General features: G+C 44.3%; 2 protein-coding genes across 2 annotated transcripts in view; both read left to right on the top strand.

Moving 5' to 3' along the window:
- Window positions 1-17,679, top strand: part of LOC115534013 (uncharacterized) — a 52,843-nt gene extending 35,164 nt beyond the window's left edge. The window contains exon 7 of the mRNA XM_030344578.1: window positions 16,168-17,679. Within this exon, the coding sequence (XP_030200438.1) occupies window positions 16,168-16,385 (218 nt within the window). The 3' untranslated portion in view covers window positions 16,386-17,679. The remainder of the gene's footprint in view (window positions 1-16,167) is intronic.
- On the top strand, window positions 11,053-12,493 carry LOC115534010 (uncharacterized). Its single transcript, XM_030344572.1, has 4 exons — window positions 11,053-11,190; window positions 11,313-11,543; window positions 11,874-12,017; window positions 12,140-12,493. Exons 1-4 carry the CDS (start codon window positions 11,056-11,058, stop codon window positions 12,404-12,406), a joined length of 777 nt encoding a protein of 258 aa, XP_030200432.1. The 5' UTR covers window positions 11,053-11,055; the 3' UTR covers window positions 12,407-12,493.
- Window positions 17,680-19,363: the final 1,684 nt, after the last annotated feature.

The following is a 19,363-nucleotide window of genomic DNA, read 5'->3' as shown; positions in this document are numbered from 1 at the left end:
AGTCAACCATGAGTAATAGATAACGTGCCACCGACGTGGTCATAGTTACGAGTGCCCAAGTTGTTACCGCTGCGCTTTGGCCAACGCACTCACCGGGGTCGCCGCTGCGAACCTTGAGTTTTATTTTTTCCATGATATGCCACCAACGTGACACCGAACTCAAGAGTGTTTTCTAGATGATCCACCGACGTGGTCAAACTTGCCGGGGTTGCTGCAGGTTAACCTTGAGTTATATAGCCAAATTTTGCTTTATGAGTTTAGTACCTGATAACCATCACCACCACCAGTAGTTGCAAATAGTGTTGCTTTTGACACCGAAAATTATGACTAAATGTCGTCATCAACGAACCTTTATCGCGTGAGGAGAACAATGCTGGTCATATGACAATAACTATAATTAAATACGTAGTGCAATGTTGTTGGCGAATACAAACGAGACTGAAAGTGTTTTACAAAATAAGACTGCTAAAATGTCTTCATTTCCGTTGACCTAAACTAGGCGATAAACTGTAATACGTTATTTTGTCCAACTGGAACTTCAACTGTTGAGACATAACGACATCAATTTTCGACCGTTTACCTTATTTAACAAATCTACGCACTTGTATCTTTGATAATACCTAAACGGAATTTCGATATCACTGGAAAGAGTATGAACGTGACTAAACTAATAAAAACAAAAATGACACCTTGACACCAAGACTAAAACTAGAATGGAAACAGGCCGCCAAAAACAGCTGTAGTAGCAAACGTGATAAACCTGCCTTAACCGACGTTAGAGCATCGTGTGCGCTTGGAGGAAGAACCATGAATTCAACCGGATGTAGGATTCGTAAGCTGTGGAAGACCGCCTTCCCAGCCGTTTGATAGACGCGACCGGCAACCCTTGTTCAGCGGCTGTGGTTGCCGCTCCAATCCGGGAGGAGTGGCCAGTGTAGACAGTGGCGCCTCCAGAAGATTATTCCAGGGGTGGCCAATGGGGGCCACAGCAAATCTATAAACATCCCGGGCAGCGATTGTTGGCCGGGGGGGGGGGGGGACTACATTATAATATAATCTAGACTACATTATATATTTTAAATAAATATGCATAATAAAAATTGTGGCAAATGGGGTGGCAAAGAATGATTTTGGGGTGGCAGTAGCCACCCCTCGCCACCCCATGGTGGCGCCACTGAGTGTAGAGGGGAGATGGTAGGCCGCACCCTTCTACCACCGTCGCAAGATGGACTCTGAACCACCCTTGAGGCATTGGCAGGCCGCAAATAAACAGGTGATTCGGGGACGTGCATTGCCGAAGCTTGAGATAAAGGAACATGGAAGCGTAAGGACAGAGAGTTGTTGATTCTTGAAATGATAATAGTAACAGCTGCTCCTAGGCTATCGCTTTTAGATGGAAAAATGCCTTGCAAGAAAGAGAAGGTGACATCGGCGAAAGTCAGGCCCCATGTAGGGGAAAAAGTCTGAGTAGGAGACGTGTACGCATTTGCGCATGAACGCAAGAACGCATAAACGCGTAAACCCGTAGAACGCGTAAACCCGTAGAACGCGTAAACCCGTAGAACGCGTAAACCCGTAGAACGCGTAAACCCGTAGAACGCCGTAGAACGCATGAACCCGTAGAACGCATGAACCCGTAGAACGCTGTGAGAAACACCGTCTCGAGTAATATGTTAAAATAAGGATGAAATCTCCCAGAGAGCACACTAATCTATTCAAAATATCGAGTGTGAGTTGGAGTGGCCAACACACATAAATAATTGTAATACACCAAAATTGTTAACTGTCATACATAGCTAAACAAGCAAATGAAAAATTAAATACCCCGTGTAGGGGAAAAGTCTGAGTAGGAGACATGTATGCATGGACGCATGAACCCGAGAACGCATGAACCCGAGAACGCTGTGAGAAACACCGTCTCGAGTAATATGTTAAAATAAGGATGAAATCCTTATTTTAACATAATGAAACAAATGAAAAATTAAATACCAACGCGACTGAAGCTATTAAGAATAAGACTATAAATAATAACATAAAATTATACCATAATGTACCTGTTCTTTGTCTTTGGATCTTTTGAATAAATTGATCGATATGTGAATCGGATCGCGAGCAGAGGAACGTGAGAGTTAGTGAGCAGCAGCTGAACCAATCTAAAAGTCACTTCGTCAATAAATACCTTAGTGATATTCAGTTACCACAGTGCCTAAAACGCATCAACTTCATTCATGTTAAAGTGACAAACCTCAGACACAAGAAGTTAACCGAACAGTGCACTAGGCCCTCTCGAATGCCAGGCCGAAACCACATGTCTCGCTACGACTCCTTTCAGCTGCCCACCCCTCCTTCTCCAGCAAAAAGTAATAACAGAAAACGGCTAATAAAACGCTTGAGGTGGCGTTATGAAGAGAAAACTTACACATTTTTTAGTACACGGTATAAAGATAATTATGAACCTTTGATTGCGAACGTAGAGTTCTGTGTTGTACCACACCGACGTGTGCAACGAACTCACCGAATTCAACCGGATGTAAAATCCGTATGCTGTGGAAGACCACCTTCCCAGCCGTTTTGACGCTGCTTTGTTATCGCAAAACATGGTTATACGTTAACGCCGCCATGCTTTGCCCCACAGAACGCTAGCTGCTACGATAGGGTAAAGCTCGAACAGCGCAGACGACTTCGACTGGCCATCTCTCAGCAAACCATTGCCCTTGGAAGAAACCCCCTAACCCGACCGAGGGAGCCGCATCCTGAAGCTGGACTGGTAGAGCTGTGAGAGAGAATACGCTGCGGGGGCTAACGCGGGGACTGCAATAGCCATGGTAGAAGGGCACGTGCCAGGTGCGTAGCCTGTGAAGGCGGAGGAAGCCGAGCCTGATGGTTGCTGGAAGTAGAAAGGCGCCGTGGCGACTGACGACAGCGGGTTGGGGGCCTGGACCCGTCCGGGAGTTCCGCATGGTGTTTCGACGGCGTCCATCCTGGCGCCAAATGCTTTGCACCAACTCGGCGAGGGTTTGTAGAACCAGGCGGATGTCCGTGTTGGGAACTTCTTGGTGGTGTTGTTGAGGATACCGGGGACCGAAATTAACGGCTTTCTGCGCTCACTTGCCCGGACCAGAAGTAGTAGGCCGACCAGCACGAATCCAAAGTTATGACCTCTTGGTGTGTATTAACCGACGTAGCAACTAAGCGACGAGATATGCGAGATAATTAGAAGCACAGTAAAGCAGCAGCATGCGTCGAACGAAGACCTGAGCAGCAAAGACATATGTTAGACTACTCTTTATAGAGCAGGTGTGGGCAGGTGATTGGTAGCTGGTGATTGGTGATTGGCGGCCAGCCGCGCGTGATTTGAGTCCTCCTGGTAGAACTACCAGCAAGCTTAACATATGTCTCTCAAAGGGGATATTCTTCTGATTTGTGAAGTATACATTTCATTTGTTTACCGCTCTGTCGTAGTCAGCATCATCTCCAGTGCCCTCCAATGTGAAGAATATATACTGAACGTCGTGTCCTGCAAAATGTAGCAATAAAGACCTTTATTGCATCAGATTCTTGATGCAGCTAAACTATTTATCAACTTCTCCCAGCGAACACCGACATGAGCCCCTGGACAGATCAAACTTCATGCACCATCAACAGTTTGTACACATTACAGCGTTCCATTTTAAATCGTCGTCCCCATTTGTAGGGTTTTAACCCTGTATTAAAGGCCCACTATGCAACTTCGGGCATTTCTTCGCTGTTTATTTGGTTTTGGCATGCACATTTCTCTACACAGCGCCCCCTACAGCTTCGTAGTAGATATTTTACAACACTGTCGTAACAACTCATTGACGACCCTTCCCCATGCACTTCTACGCGAGCCATGTGCATTTGTTTTCAAAGAAGCCGGCGAATGCGTGGAGCCATGTCCGAAGTAGATGTTCATAAAGTGTAGGCAAGGTTATACATTTTTCAAATGGTGTATTTGTATTGCAATAAACATAAATCCATCCTTTTTTATAGTTGACGGGGAGAATTTATATCCTTGATTATAATTGTTTTATTTTAGGTTGAACAGAACAATCAGTGTAAGAGTCATGGCCAACATAATAATCTAAATAAACAAGAACCAGGATTCGGGGATTCAGTCTGTATCTGGGGGACGAGACAGACGAACAGCAAAACACCCATGGAAACAAAGGTGTTTATATGGTTGCAACCAAGCAAGCTAGAAACATACAGGGCTCACGGTCGAGAAAACAATTTTTACAGGGCTCACAACAAAATGGTTGAGCAAACACATTTGTACAGAGACTATCAACATCAAGAATACCACGAAGACAAAGTTCACCCAAGGGTACTTTCAATTTCAAAAGCAACACGGCCAAGTTGGCGTCTGATTTGCAGTCTTCTTTTTCTTTCAGTTCACGCTATTCCTGAAAAGCTTGCCCAACGTTTACTCGTGTCTGGCCTCTCTGTCGGTCAGTCTCCCTTTTCTCTTCTTCTGTTCCTCCGACATTGGGTTTCTCTGTCTCTTTTTAGTCGGCTGATCTATGATGAATGTAACAATCCCTTAGTTACTTGTGTTTATATCGAGCCGGTTCCGTGTTTTGGGGTCTGTGCCATAAAGCAATTCGTTACTTCGCGAGACCCGAGACTCCCGAGAGAGTGGGCGGCGGGTCGCCGGCAGAAACATATTCCTTTTCTCCGCCAAGATGTGCAAGGGGGAGTCGAAACAACGAACAATCGAACAAAAATGTATAATAGAACCATCGCAATGACTCTTAGCCTGTTATATTAAGGTAAATCAAGCCAAAAAAGTTGCATAGTTCCCATTTCACTCGTGTCTGATCTCTTTTCTGGTCCATTCTTCTTTTGTTCCACCGACAGTCGCCTCTTGGGTCCCTTATCAGTCGATTGATCCATGATGAATGCAACAATTGCCTCGCAGCTGGCTGTTTATATCTAGCCGGTGCCATGTTTGGGTGTGTGTCTGTGCCGTAAAGCATTTTCGAAACTACAATCTGACTACATTTTCGAGGCGCGATTGGATACTTCCGCTGCGTCACATCCGGATTGTGTCGGTCCGAACGGAGCAAGTTGCATATGCGCTTTTTCCTTGGAGAGGTGACATGGGGCAATGACACACCCACCAAACGACCCAGAAATGGTTGCAGAACCATCAGAATAACTCTCAACCAGCATAATTAATGTAATTTTGGCTAAAAAAGTTGCATAGTGGGCCTTTAACACAAGACATTAAAACCCCGGGACTGTTTCACATGCTGCTTTATTCATATACTTCCGGTAACGAAAAACAACCCATGACCTGACGTCATCACGTATCTAACGTGGGATGCCATACACTAAAATTGTGTAAGTCCATTCAATTGGGCATACGATGAATATCACCCAGCGAGGTGGAGTCTGTAAGGGTATCACTTTACTGTGTTACACTGTTAGCTATACATTAATTTCCTTTTCTTTGTATTGCTATTTTTTTATTATATTGTCCTGTGTCACTATACTGTGGTTTAAGACAGTTACTTTATGTAGCTCCCCAACACTCTTTTATGCCTACATTTATCAGGAACGCGGGAAGTCAGTCCAAGTTGTGGGTGCTGAGAGGAGGTCTATATGATGACGTCATAATAAATGCTGCATACTTCGAATGAGCCAACGTCATGGTTTTCATCTTAATATGTCAAACATTTTACACCACTTTCAGAATGTTTTACACTTTAAAAGAGCAGCATAGTACCATTCTCAGCTATGGACAGATCACACACGGAATGCAGGTTTATTTCTAATCAGAAGACAATTTATATTGATGGAGTCACAGCTACGCTATACGGGTAGCAACAGAACAAGGCACTTGAACTTAACTATAACTAACACACACACACACACACACAGTGGCGGACTCAGACTGTTTGAAGGGCAGGGGCGAAAAATAAAAATGGCACATTCTGGACAACATGGGGCCCCACCAGTGGACACAGTGGCTTTTCTAATTTGATGGTGTTTTGTTCCCCAAACAGAGCCTTAAAGGCAGCGCTGCCTGGAAGGTCCTATCCCCTAACCTTAGCAAGCGCTGCCTTGAAGGTCCCATTCGGGGCACTTGTTACATCTCCATCTAGCACTTCAAAGAATAGTTCGGCTCATAATTTAAAGGGGGGGTCTGGGGGTCCTCCCCCAGAAAAATAATTCCTTCAAAGACACTGTTTCCCCTTATTCTAGCGACTTTATAAACACCAAAATGAGTTGTTCACATCATTGTGCACTGTCACATTTTAGCCAAAGAAAGGAGGATGCCTTACTGCTTTCATCTTTACTAACATTTAAGTAAAAATTAGACTGGAGAAAATTCAATGTGCCGCTACCATACAGTCTTTGACCACTATCAGGGCACTAGAAGGGCACTGGAAGGGCACTGGAAGGGCATAAGAAGGACCAGACGGGCAGAAGGGCACTATCAGGGTACTAGAAGGGCACTAGAAGGGCACTAGAAGGAACAGACGGGCAGAAGGGCACTATCAGGGTACTAGAAGGGCACTAGAAGGGCACTGGAAGGGCACTAGAAGGACCAGACGGGCAGAAGGGCACTATCAGGGTACTAGAAGGGCACCAGATGGGCAGAAAGACACTTGAAGGACCAGACGGGCAGAAGGGGACTATCAGGGCACTAGAAGGACCAGACAGGCAGAAGGGGACTATCAGGGCACTAGAAGGGCACCAGGCGGGCAGAAGGGCACTATCAGGGTACTAAAGGGGGCACTAAAAGGGCACCAGACGGGCAGAAGGGGACTATACGGGCACTCATTAAGGCACGTCATTGAATTTTCTTGTTCTAGAGGGCACATCATCATAATTTATTGTATGAAAGAGCACCCTAGAGGGCACCTAATCAAGTTTTGCGCGTGAAAAGGGCAGCCAATAAGGCATTTCCTCTCGTTTTCGACACTCTTGAAGGGCACTTTAGCGCGCTGTTTCAACCATTGAGCCACGAGGGGGGGCGGTCGCCCCCCCTGAGTCCGCCACTGCACACACACACCTATGTGTTGGTTGACTGCTATAACTGAGGGGTCAAAGCCTAGGAATTCTACTTATTATACATAACGTAACAATAAAGAAGTTGAACTTCGTAAAAGTAAATTATTAAGTTTAATTTCCAGAGCGCCTGGCTGGGAAGTCAAACTCCTTTGGCTTGCAGGGCTCTTCACAGTTAGTTGGTGGTGTGCAGGTGGCGGGACTAACCCTGCATAGGATCGACCGGTGGGGGGTTAGCATTAGTGCAGTATCTTTCTCTCCGCTACCTATCTGCTCTGAGCTCCCCCCCTTAGGGGTGCTGGAGGGATAGGGGGCCGCTTGGATCAAAAAGTATTGATTTGTTCAGAAAACGTTTTTCACTTGCAGTTACAGCCCCCGCCATGGGGGGTGCTGCAGCACCCTCAGACCCCCCCCCCCCCCCCCCTTTGAAGAGGGGGCGGGGGGGGGGGGGTTCTAAGGTAGCTACCATGAAAATGTTACCTATTTCTGTGAAACTTATAATAGCCTGCTAATAAACCAACTGAACAATTTGTCACAATGACTATATTGTATTTCAAATAACTGACCCCGACAACTCTTCTGGATGAAAATAAATAAGTTTACTCATGGGCGTCAGTTTGGTTGGAAATGTGCTGGGGACAGTGACGCATTCGGAATTGCATTTTCAGAAGTGTTGGGTACAATGAGGACGCACTATTCTTTCTCTCTTGAGTGCCGGTAATGAAAGGTTCTGAAAGACGGCATACCCATGTAGCTTATTACTAAGGAATAAAATGTATACAAAATCTGTCTGGCACGTTTTATGCAGAAAACGTTTCCAAGAAGCATCGGACATATGACCCACTATGTTCTGCTCCATTTATCCAATGTTGACAACGTGACATGACATGGCTAAGCTAACAACATAAACAAGAGGAGCTAGGAAAGGAATTTAACTATGTGTTTAAGTTCAGAAGGGCCAAACGTGTGGCTAAACACAGCACTACAAAAGTCGTCAAGATTAGAAAAGAAAAAAATATTTGTTGCACAGCTGAACGCTGTATCACATCATGAGCTGGCTGTTCACAATTCACAACAAGCATTCCATCAAAACTAGCCTACATCAGGCATTCTGACCAAAACGCATGCACTCCCCCCCACAATTATTCCAGAATTCAAGCAAAGCAAGAATGACCAAAAGACACTTTGTGTCAACAAGAGACTGACTCCACGACTATCAATTGCAAGTTAAAACAGCCGACCACTTGAGTGCAAAAAACACGGAAAGACCTTTCACAGCACCAGCAAATCTTAAGCAATAAATATCTTACCTTTATTTATGTGGCAGTGGTCTGCAGATGCATCCCATGGTCTAGCCTACCACATCCATTTAGTTCAACAGGTTATCGTTATGATACTGTCCATGGTACTAGCAACCTGCCCTGGTGCTTTTTACCTATGTATTCAGGCTAAAATGACTTGATTGTCTGATGCCTCATCATCCCAGCCAAAGAGTATTGGTATTTTTAGTAATGGCTACTAGCCAAATCGAAAAAATATTTTTCAATGTATTTGTTATCATTCGTAGCGTTGATCAACAGAGAAATAGTTGGCCAAAGTCATCGACGTCGCTTAGCAACCGAATACGCTGGGGTTGATAAGTTACCAGACTGTGGAGTGATGACGTGAATCAGAGGCAAAAAGAAACACTTTCCTTGACAGCGGTCAATATGTTGGACGTGAGCATTCCACTGCATTGAGAAGAGCCGTGTAATAAACAAAAATAATTGACAGCTGAACGTTAGGAAGGCCCATGCAAGTGAATGGAGCAGTCTACAGCATTGAGAAGAGCCGTGTAATAAGTAAGGGATAATGTATAGAACCAGGGTGTCCGCGGAGGTCTTAAAAGTCTTAAAAAGTCTTAAATTCATTTTTCTAAATTTAAGGCCTTAAAAAGTCTTAAATTCGTCAAAAATGTCATACGCTGGTCTTAAATAAATAACTCGGAGGTCTTAAATTTGTCGGGGCAGGACTATTTTATTTTTAAATTTTCTCGCGGGACTTTTCGGGAAGGAGATGTAGAGAGGCTACTTTCTTGCTAGCTGCATATATATACGGATGTCTGCGCGCTTGCTAGCTAGTCTGCAACAATGGGGAAATGCAAGTTCAACGTCAGTTGGCTGCAAGACGTCCGTTTCAGAGGTTGGCTAGCGTCTGTTGCCAACCCAGAAGAGGCCAGATGCATTCTGTGCAAAAGTACATTTAAGCTCGGCACCATGGGGATTAAGGCTGTCCTCAGCCATATGCAGAGCCAAAAACACAAAACCTCTGCCAGGAGCCACACACAGACCCCAGCAATTTCTACATTTTGCATCTCTGCCCCGGCGCCACCGCCGCAGACGGTCCGCGCTGCTAGCACTGACCTGAGGGTAGCATTTGGTGCGACACCAACGCTGAAAGCGGAGGTGTTGTGGATTTTGAACACAGTGGTCAAGCACCAGTCCTACAACTCAAATGAGGGGATAGGAGAGCTCTTCGGTATGATGTTCCCCGACTCTCAAATCGCGAGCACCTTTACGGCCGGAAAGGACAAAACGGCGTATATAACTCGCTTCGGACTAGCGCCGTTCATCCGCAACGAGCTAATCTGCAGCGTCAACAAGGCTGATTTTGTGTTGATGTTTGATGAGACGTTGAACCACGCCACTAAGAGCAAACAACTTGACGTGCACGTCCGATATTGGGTCGGAGATCAAGTGCATTCCCGGTACTTGGGCTCACAATTCATGGGACACGCAACAGCCCGAGATTTACTGCACCACTTCAAAGTAAGTAATATAAATTTTTTTCAATGATTAATTGTGAACTTTATATGCATTTGGGCAATTTCATTATGCAGGCCTATTCAGTATAATGGTCGGCCTAAAATAGGGAATGATGACATGTGTGTGCGTGTGTGTGTGCGTGTGCTTGGGGGCCGTATATATAATTATGTGTGCGTGTGTCTGTGTTTGTGTGTGTGTGTCGGCATGTGTGTGCTTGCATATGTGTAATGCAATTACATATTAAAAGGTATAATGTGGCTGTATGATGAATATAAAAAGCTTGCAGCTTTGAGTGTTATGTTTGTGTGTTTATACATGTGTGTGTGAGTAAAGGAGTTAAGTTCATACATGTGTGTGTATTCATGCTGTGTAGGCTAGTAATTTCTACCCCATTATTTTTTTAGACTAACAGAGATGGGGACATAAGAGAAGGGAGAGGGAGTGGATGGATGGAAGAGGGAGAGAGTTAATGTTAACTGAGGATGAAATAAATTAAACTGAACCATTGGCAATCATGTCATTATAATCATAATCAACTTCTTTCTCAGGAGTGTGTGAAGGAGCTGAATCTGAGGAACATGGTGTCCATCTCCATGGATGGACCCAATGTAAATTGGAAATTCTTTGAGCTTCTACAGCAAGAGCACGCTGAGCAGTATGGTGGTGTCCAGCTGGTGAATGTGGGTAGCTGTGGCCTCCACACCCTACATAACGCATTCAAATGTGGATTCTCTATGTGGCAACTGGAGAAGGTAAGATAATTATAACTAAGAGAAATCTTTCATTAGTTTCACTAGGGAAATTAGTTTCACACATGGACAATAGAAAGAATATAAATAGAGCTTGAATTTGATTTAATGTTATTACAGATGTTTATTACCATTTACACATAATGTACATTAACCGTCAGTCTCGGGATTTGCTCAGGATGTTGCTTTGGTTACCCGGGCAACAGCCCATTTGCCTCCTTGACTCAAGTTGCCCCTGTGAGAAAAAGATATCACTGTCACTGTGTGGTCTAATGGGCGGTGCTGGTTTTACAGTCTGATATGACAGGGGGAATGGGCCTGCAATATATTGCTCCTTTAAACAATTTTAGTGAAGAAGTCCCACCAGTGCTATCAGTGTGTGCATGGGTGGGTAAAAGTCATTCTCCATCAGAGATGACGGTTAACTCATCATTCCGCTCTCTTCCACCAAGGTGTTGAGGGGGATGCACTACCTATTTCATAACACACCAGCAAGGAGGGATGACTTCATTGCCCTCACCAAATCCTCAGTCTTCCCGCTACCATTCTGTGGGCATCGGTGGATTGAAAACCTGCCAGTTGTAGAAAGGGCCATAGAGGTAATAGTAATTAAACGTTATTTATATTATAGCACTCTAACAAAATTACAAGGTGCTGCACAATACGATAAAATAGACGTGCATGATGAAATAATAAACACATACATGATGAAATATTAAAGGTATGGCCTTCACTGGTGACATACGTGGATGCAGTGCGGACAAAGAAGGTTCCAAACCCTGGAACAGCCTCATTTGACACCATAGAAGCAGCCAAGCAAGATCCACTCATCTTGCCTAAGCTACAATTCTTCATGGCCATCTCAAGGACGTTCACTCCCTTTCTGACGAAGTATCAGACTGACGCACCAGTCATGCCATTCCTTTGCAAGGACTTGGTGGAGTTGTTCCAGGTAATCAAATTAATAATGAAGAATCAAGAAGAAAAGAAAAACAAGTTGAGCGTGTGTGGGGCATACTGTATGTGTGCGGGCATGCGTGTAGTAGGCAAAAATGGGAGACGCTGTTTGGTAGCTTGATTCATGAAACTCGTCCCTAATCAAAACATAAAATGACTGAAAGATTATGTTTTTGCTCAGTAAAGGTCACTCATCATTATTTATACTTTCTTATGGTGATGTTAAGAGATTATTTTAAATAACTAATATAGAAATGTTTATCATGGTTAATGTGGTTATCAAGGTACCTACCCCTCTATGTAACAATTCCTATTACCCTTTCAGAGTATGCTTAGGCGTTTTGTCAAGAGGGAGCATCTCCAAAACATCACTCCAGTGCAGCTGGTGAGGCTGGATGTGGCTGACCAAAAGATCTGGGTCAACTTGAAGGAAGCTGACATAGGCTTGGGTGCAGAGGCAGCCCTGAAGGTAATTTAGATGTATTACTTATTACTTACTTTCTATCAAATGATGCTCCATATCCACCAGGCAGGAGAGAATGCTGTGTTAGGCCATTCAGCTGTATTTACAACACATTACCCATCTGTCAGGACCTCCAGAGAAAGAACAGCATAGGAGAGCTCACTGCCCTAGAGTTTAGGAAGGACTGCGTGAAGGGTATGTCAAATATCCTAAAGAAAGTCCAGGACAAGAGCCCCCTGAAGTACCCTATTGTGAGACAGGTGGCATGCCTGGACCCCACAGCCATGTACTCCGACCCGGACTGGTGCCAGGGAAGAATGAGGAGTGTAGTGCAGAAATTCCTGCAAGACAAGCAGTTGTCCAGAGGTGTCGCTGCTGGTATGAATAGTTCATAGAATAGTTTTAATGTTGTTCCTGATTATAAGGAACAATTGGACATAAGACCATCTGCTTATCATAATTAATCATCTAAATAAGATTTCACATATTTCCTTTCATCTGTTTTATTACAGGTGATGTGATTATCCAACAGTTTGGGAACTTCATGTCTGTCGAGGCTAAAAGTGAGAAGTTTTTGTCCTTCCGGCCCATCGAAACCAGGCTTGATGTGTTTCTGCATGGCTTTCTCAGCCAACCCTACCCTGAGCTTTGGGGTTTCTGTCAGAAGATCCTACTGTTATCCCATGGGCAGGCAACGGTCGAGAGAGGCTTCTCGATAAATAAGGAGGTGGAAACTGTAAACCTTAAGGAGGACGGTGTCATTGCCCAGAGACTGGTATGTGACTACGTTGCCGTTTGTGGGGGGGTTGCCAATGTCCCTCTCACCAAGGAGCTGCTGACCTCGGTGGGATCAGCAAGGTCAAAATATAGAGAACACCTTGACCTGGAAAAGAGGAAGAGCCAAGGTGCTGCACAAGGGCAGAAGAGGAAAGCTGCAGAAGAACACGTCGCTGAGCTTAAGAAGAAAAAGAAAACTCTCCTGGAGGTATGTGGCTCTCTGGAGAAAGATGCTGACCTGTTTGCCGAGCAAGCTGAGGGTAAGTCCGGCACCTTGATGGCTCAGCTCATAACGAAATCAAACATCCTCAGGAAGAGATGCAAGGAAAAATTAAGTGAGCTGAAAAGGATTGAGGCAGAACTGGAGATTAAGGCCACAGAACTGAGGCTCACCTGAGGCTCATTGTGTGTGTGTGTGTGTGTGTGTGTGTGTGTGTGTGTGTGTGTGTGTGTGTGTGTGTGTGTGTTAGGTTCATTCGTTGTTGTTTTTTGTTAGAGGTTTGCAGCTGCACTTGTTATTTCGTGAACCACAGAGCCAATGCTGTTTGACTCAATTTACTAAATTTGTTTGTGTATTTTTGTATATTATTTTGTAAACTTCTTGTTCGGAAACATGCACTTGTTCTTACAGTTTTTGAACCAGAGAGCACTGAGTATCACTTTATGTTCAATAAACAGACAAAAAGTAAACTTGAATGAGTCTCATTGAGTGACACACATGCTACGCTTGGGTTGTAATACAGCGGGATCCCCCCGACCATCGCGGGTTTAAGGTCTTAAATTTCATTCAAGGTGGTCTTAAAAAGGTCTTAAAAAGTCTTAAATTTGACTTGCTGAAACCTGCAGATACCCTGAGAACGCCGGTCATTATCGGGAAAATAAGCCCCGACAGGGCGAACAAGACACCGACGCACAGCGAAGGTGTCTTGCTCGCCCTGAAGGGGCATATTTTTGATAATGACCGGCGACGTTCTATACATTATCCCGCTTATTACACGGCTACTTGCCAAAACGAAAAAAATAACTTCACATGGTGTCCTTTTTAGTGTTGGCTCGTTCGTTCGCGAACCAGTTCGAATGAACGAGTCTTTAGGACGAATGAACCGAACCGGTTCGTCTCTCTCGTTCGTTCGTTCACCATTCGATTCACCGGAAACTCGACTGAACGAACGAACGAGTTTCCGGTAGCACTAGCACTAACTCCACTGAGTCTGACAGACTCAGCTGAGAACCGTGCAATGGCGTGTATTCCATGATGCGATTTACCGCTGCCGGAAACCAGGCTGAATGAACAAACGATTCGCGAACGACTCCTCCCAGTTCAGTCGAGTTTCCGGTAGCACTGAGTCTGACTGACTCAGCTGAGAACCGTGCAATGGCGTGCATTCCATGATGCGATTCACCGCTACCGGAAACTAGGCAGATTCGCAAACGCCTCCTCCACCGAGTTTCCGGTGAATCGATTCACCGGAAACTTGATTATTTATTTTTTTTAACAAGTGGTGAATCAAAATGAATCTTGACAAATCTGGTGGGGACGCGTCCCCGGTGTAATCGACGCCTATGATACTGACCTCTTTGAGGAAGGTACAAATTATATAACCCTTTTTATTCGAAAACCAAAATAACACAAATCAGTCCCCTTTAGATTGACAAATAACAATTTTGGGATAATATTAAACAAAGGGCAGTACCAAAACAACAAATCAATTAAGAACCTGTAAACAAATGCAAAACTGATTTGGCTTATACCCACACAATACAATGAAACAATTGAATCCCTTCAATTTCTTTGGCCAAATCCCTTTTAATAATATTTCCCTATAGCAAAATGTATCACTTTAGATACTTGTTATTGTAATTATTTGTTGTTTACTTGTTTCCAATAATTTCTCCATTTAGAATTTTGAAGTCTGTTAAAATCTTTTCACTTGATTTAAGCCATTCAACATGTGGCTTCACTGAAACATTTTCAACCTCACTTTGCACTACAGCATTTTCTGCAGGAAAGGACTTTTCTAGTTACTTTTGTTGGGTGAATTCATACATGAGCTTGACAAATCTACAGTAAATAAAAAATGACCTATGTCAGTCAACCGGACATCGAATCATTCCTAATCAACAGTATCAGCAGTTGTTAAGGGGAAAATTGTCTAAATCAGTTAAAACATTTTTGAGTAATTGCCTACCCAGCCACTGACTTTCCCACCCTTTATTGTTAGATAAGTACAGGGCTCCAGACTTTGGCCAAAATTTGAGAGTGTGCGACTGAATTTTACATCTGGTTGCGCATGTGCATGTTAAACGTGGAAGGGGCGTGTCAATGAATCCGGAATCTTTAGCAGGCCAATGAGTGTAAGAAAGATAGGAAATGGCCACTGTAAGTGGTTTATGTGTGGAGGGGGAGGGTCCTATAGATTATCAGCGAGCGTAAACGTCTATGAGAACTTAAAGGAGAAAGATTTCACAAACTTGCTACGTGCGTTTGCAATGAGCAAGCAAACTATTAACTCTTTCTTCTGACCTTCGGCTAATGTGGCAGTGCCAGTCAGTCTGCACGGATCTTATTTTACGTACCCTGCACCCGCCCGTACCCGCAATACATTAAACCGCGTCTGACCCGTGTTCCGACAGTAGCGCAAATTACATTCCGCACCCGACCAGACCCGCTATAAATTGATATCGACGCCCGACCCGCACCCAAAGGAAAATTAGAAACATTAAATGGAACACCGGGGAATTACACTATCTGGTGTTTGGCGTGGTGCTATAGATTGCTGTGCAAAAAAAGCACATCATCCACTGTTGACGGTTTTTGTTCACTCCTCCGCTCCTGATTAACATATTCAGCACCGGAGAAGTCTCGCACGCAATCGCAAAGCTGGCGTCCGACCCAACCCGTTTCATCCAAATTGTGCGGGTCACTCGAACCAGTGCAGGACTCTGCTTTAGATGCCATAAAGGGCTTTTCACGCGGGAGGCGTTTGTCGTGCATGATAATGCATTCTCAATGGAGAGGCGAGCAGGCAGAAAGAAGGCTCAGCGTCCTGTCCAGATGGCACACTCCCGTGAAACTGACGCTTACGTGCTCGTCGAACGCATGCACGTACACCTGGAAACCCTTTGGATAGATGAGAATCACAATAAAATGTGACACTGAACAGCACATTGTAATTTCTGTATCTGTTATCAAAATATTTATTAGTACTACTGTGAAAATTTGTAGATATATGAATATTTGGTTTGCATGTTGATTAACGGTGTGTGCCCCTAGAATTTCTGGTTGCGCCCCTAAAATTTTCAGTAAGGGGCCACAGTTAGTCTGCAGCCCTAATGTCATGCAATGAATAACTATGTATTCTTCTCCTAATCCTCCCAGGAGATGAGCCAGTTATTCTGGTAGTGCTGCACCACACCCACGACCGTGAGAAGAACGTCAGCCCTCAGAGAGTGGATCCCTCACAGCCGTTCAAAGACAAGATCGTCCTGAGTGTGGCATGCCTGTTCTATGAGGGCAAGCTTCTCAAATGTAAACACAATAGCAAAGAAATCAATAAGGTCATAGATCATTTGTCACGTCCTATCCCAAAATGCTAATAAATGTTCTTCCTTCTTCCATGCATTCAATAACAACCAAAGCTCCCCTTTAAATGATCATAAACTGTTGTCAAATTCATTTTTTCTGTGCACTGGTGCACGGTGCACGGACAAAACATGCATATCAAAAAACGTCCTAACTTAGCTAATTAGCCGGGAAGAGGGAGATAGAGGGTGAGGAGAGGTGGAAAGGATAATTAGAGGGAGATGAGAGGGGAGAAGGAGAAAAGGGGAGATGTGAGGTATGAGGCACCAATCAACGTATAGAAACAGTATATTAGTTTGTTTATTACAGTCCTGGCTGGGCTCAATGTAGCTTCGAGCAAGCGGAGGATACGTTTAAGGGGTTTAGTTTCTCTCTGCCACCCCAAGCCAACAAACGCACACACCCCCACACATATAAACTTGATGGCAATCAACTGCTCATTCAAATGGTTCTAGATAAGTGGTAAAATGGTGAATTCAATCTTAGTTACAAAAATGAAAATGAGTACACACTCATTGAACGATTAAGTTGGAGCAAAGATTAAATACAATAAAGATGCAAGCAGCTTTAACAGGGGCCAAGCCTTATACTGACCTTATTTGTTCGTTGGTATATCCTCAGTTTGGGTATGGGGATTAGTCTACATAGTTTCTTGACCGTATGTAAGGAGTTATGCTATTTCAAAGATTTCAGGTGATCCTTGCAGCAGCCCCCTATTGTCTTATTTTGATTTAATTTAAACATACTTAATCTTAACCTATATTTCCTTAAATCCACCAAGTTTGATGATGATTGCCCTCAAATTTAGCTCAACCGGAATTGACTTAATTGGTGTATGATCTAGTCGTCTAGTAGGCCTACACTTGGGGATTAGCTAAGGACAAGGGGTTATTCAATACGATAGAGGGCCTAAAAGAACACAATTGATCAATTGGGTGGCTCTTACGTCGATTTAAAATTTTGGTTAGGTTTACGCACGGAATAGGGTTGAGGTTAGCCCAAATAAATGGAGAGCGATCCAGGGCGATCCAACCCCGGGGTTTATCATTTTGCATAACCTACCTAGATGGTTTCATGATAGTATAGGCTAAATTTATCGATCAACAGCAAAATGAACGCCTTACTGCCAACATGTAATTGACTGTTTTAAACTAGTAAGCTGATAGAATTAGAATTGCAACTACTTTGACATATTGTTCTCATAATCGTTTTATATTGATCTTCGGGTCAGTGATATTAGGATGATACGAGCAAACAAACATTAACTATGTTACATTGATATGCAAAATACATAAACCAGTGAATTCACATCTAGAAAGTGTCTGAGTATTATTACATTGTTGAAACACATATATAGACACACTCTGGGCCCTATTTTAACGGTCTGAAACGCAAGTGGGAAAGCGCAAAGCGCAAGTAGCTTTGTGGGCGGTTCTACGGCGCTATCGCTATTTTACAGGCGGATAAATGACGCTTGCGCCGTGGCGCAAGCGTCAAAAGGGTTGGTCTGAAGCAGCCTAATTACCCGTAGGTGTGGTTTGGGCGTAACGTGCAACAAACCAATGAGAGTGCCAGCTCCCATCCCCTTTAAGAGCCATGAGCGCATTTGAATCGGACAAGTTGATATTTTGACAGCGCGTCTGCAGTCTCCGATGAGACAGATGCACATGAATTTGCAAATGGCTTAGTTTATTGCCAAATAATGTGGCCTAATTCCCACATGGAATAAGGGGTTTTCTTCCACAACTTCAGAAATACTGAGTCCTCAAATAAATTTCGGCAAAGAAAACGTATGATAGGCTATAACATATGATATGCGGTAACTGTGGTTCTATTTAATGATATACGCAATACATCATAAACATTGTTTCTTATCAGTATTGTATGCTATCCTAATATGCATGTGTCCCCGCGGTAATAGACATTGCCATTGATTGTATTATGCGTTACGTGTTTAGTTTGCCCAAGTGAAGGAGTTCAAGTACCTCGGGGTCTTGTTCGCAAGTGAGGGAACTATGGAGCGTGAGATTGGCTGGAGAGTCGGAGCAGCGGGGGCGGTATTGCGTTCGCTTTACCGCACCGTTGTTACGAAAAGAGAGCTGAGCCGCAAGGCAAAGCTCTCGATCTACCGGTCTATCTTCGTTCCTATCCTCACCTATGGTCATGAGGGTTGGGTGATGACCGAAAGGACGAGATCGCGGGTACGAGCGGCCGAGATGAGTTTTCTCAGAAGGGTGGCTGGCGTCTCCCTTAGGGATAGGGTGAGAAGCTCAGCCATCCGTGAGGAACTCGGATTAGAGCCGCTGCTCCTTTACTTAGAAAGGAGTCAGCTGAGGTGGTTCGGGCATCTGGTAACGATGCCCACTGGGCGCCTTCCTTGGGAGGTGTTTCAGGCACGTCCAGTGGGGAGGAGACCTCGGGGAAGACCCAGGACTAGGTGGAGAGATTATATCTCAACACTGGCTTGGGAACGCCTCGGGATCCCCCCGTCAGAGCTGGTCAATGTGGCCCGGGAAAGGGAAGTCTGGGGCCCCCTGCTTGAGCTGCTCCCCCCGCGACCCGACCCCCGATAAGCGGACGAAGATGAGATGATGATGAGAGTGTTTAGTTTGCGTGTGTTTAAACAGAGCACACACGCGCGCCCGCATTCATTAATTCTTTTTAACACTCACTCGCGGTAAAACAATGTTTTTCACGATCAAATAGGCCTACTCATCAATCCTAAAAGTTATGGGCATGTAGGCCTACACGATGTCTGTGTCAAGAAAATATGTGTTTGCTGTACGGTGTTTGCAGATGCATTGATTAAAAAGTAGCCTACAACTTATTACCGCTGCATCAGCTGTTCTTTCCCAAATAATTTACCAAGAATGTGCGGCTAGGTAGATGAGAGAAGCAAAGTGTATGCGCGAGGTGCACAAGCAATCCGTATGCATCGCATGCGCATGTATGCTTGCGCCCTTAAAATAGCATCTGAACAACGCGCCACTGA

Source organism: Gadus morhua, chromosome 21 (genome assembly GCF_902167405.1).
Source record: "Gadus morhua chromosome 21, gadMor3.0, whole genome shotgun sequence".
Classification (NCBI taxonomy): Eukaryota; Metazoa; Chordata; class Actinopteri; order Gadiformes; family Gadidae; genus Gadus; species Gadus morhua.
The sequence above is the reverse complement of the archived record's forward strand: the minus strand, read 5'-3'. Positions and strand labels throughout refer to the sequence as shown.